Genomic DNA, 1,859 nt, shown 5'->3' with positions numbered 1-1,859 from the left:
GAATAATAAGGAAACCACTGGTTTCTCGTATACCAGAATAATAAGGAAACCACTGGTTTCTCGTATACCAGAATAATATGGAAACCACACTGGTTTCTCATATACCAGAATAATATGGAAACCACACTGGTTTCTCATATACCAGAATAATATGGAAACCACACTGGTTTCTCATATACCAGAATAATAAGGAAACCATACTGGTTTCTCATATACCAGCATAATAAGGAAACCATACTGGTTTCTCATATACCAGAATAATAAGGAAACCGTACTGGTTTCTCATATACCAGCATAATAAGGAAACCATACTGGTTTCTCATATACCAGAATAATAAGGAAACCATACTGGTTTCTCATATACCAGAATAATAAGGAAACCATACTGGTTTCTCATATACCAGAATAATAATGAAAACCTTAAAGTCTATTATTATGCAAGAAGTTTGTATCACGGTTATACTCTCGACATAATGGTTAACATGCTGGGCTGAGGATCAGAAGTTCCAAAGGTTGAATCTACAACAAGCCATTGAACACGCACTACCAATTCTGTTTACTCGATTAAGAGTAGCTGTGTAGGCAAAATACTAAGAAATAATAGTTATTCATACGCACACCATTGTGGCTTTAGCAGCCTTCGGTTAATAATGACCAAATGTCAAATAGTTGTATAAATACAATATAAAATGTATAAAGCAGTTGAATTTGAATATTATACATGTCGCTAGTATTGTGTTTTAGTGTTTATTAAAATGGACAAGAAAGCAGTTTCTGTTGGAACTGGAAAATTGTGTTAGTTTTTGGATAAGCTTTATGGTTATTTCAAGTCCTAATGGTCACTTTTTAATTCTTTCTATTTGAACGTTCATAAACGAAATTATAAGGAAAAACCGGGTAAAGTCAAAAGTAAAAATATAAATTAAAAACATTAGTTTTTGATCTATAACTCTCTCATGCCCGGCATGGCCAGGTAATCTGAGGGTCGCGGATTCGAATCCCCGTCACACCAAACATGCTCGCCCTTTCAGCCGTGGGGGCGTTATAATGTGACGGTCAATCCCACTATTCGTTGGTAAAAGATTAGCCCAATGGTGGATGGTAATGACTAGCTGCCTTCCCTCTAGTCTTACACTGCTAAATTAGGCTAGCGCAGATAGCCCTCGTGTAGCTTTGCGCGAAATTCAAAAACAAACGAACTCTCTCATATACTTCTATTAAAAATATATGTCAAGAAAATCATGTTTCTACTTACGACTTGCATCTTATTATTTTTTCCGTTCCACGTCAGCCTCTCATCAAATAGTGGATCCTTATTGGTCCCGATGAAAAACGGTTCCCAGCCGAATTTTATCGTTTGTACGGTGGTCATAAAAATCTTCAAAGCGATTGGTGAGCCTTTAGTTGCTAACCAACGATCTAGATGTGGGATCCGATGACATACGTCACAGACGTATTGGTGAAAAGATACGGCAACTTTCCGCTTCATAAGAGTACGTAAATCTTCTTTTCTTGTCGGTGGTTGTATTCCTGACTTCACCTCAAAAACGGGTAACACAAACACCTGGCGTTTCGTCGCGAAGTTGGAGTTTTTCTTTTTCATATTCTCCACAAGACGAAGAAATCGAGGAATTATGTTCTCGCTGGGATACAACTCAACATCTGAAGCGAAGACGTAATGTGTTTTAGCGTTTAATCTGGCGACGTTTCTGGCGACGTTAATAGGGTAAGGAAGATTATTGCTTACTACATAAGTTAAGTTTTTTGTTAAAGGTCTAGTTTTACAATCTATAGAAAAGAACTCAATCTTTGAATCTGACGAAACTTTTTTGTGCATTAAATTTAGAGATAATTCTAAA

General features: G+C 36.6%; 1 protein-coding gene across 1 annotated transcript in view; it reads right to left on the bottom strand.

Moving 5' to 3' along the window:
* Positions 1-1,837, bottom strand: part of LOC106475439 (beta-1,4-glucuronyltransferase 1-like) — a 7,543-nt gene extending 5,706 nt beyond the window's left edge. Inside the window, exon 1 of the mRNA XM_013936121.2 lies at positions 1,256-1,837. Coding sequence (XP_013791575.1) covers positions 1,256-1,837 — 582 coding nt within the window. The remainder of the gene's footprint in view (positions 1-1,255) is intronic.
* Between the last annotated feature and the right edge of the window lie 22 nt (positions 1,838-1,859).

This window comes from Limulus polyphemus, unplaced genomic scaffold (genome assembly GCF_000517525.1).
Source record: "Limulus polyphemus unplaced genomic scaffold, Limulus_polyphemus-2.1.2 Scaffold8584, whole genome shotgun sequence".
NCBI lineage: Eukaryota > Metazoa > Arthropoda > Merostomata > Xiphosura > Limulidae > Limulus > Limulus polyphemus.
The sequence above is the reverse complement of the archived record's forward strand: the minus strand, read 5'-3'. Positions and strand labels throughout refer to the sequence as shown.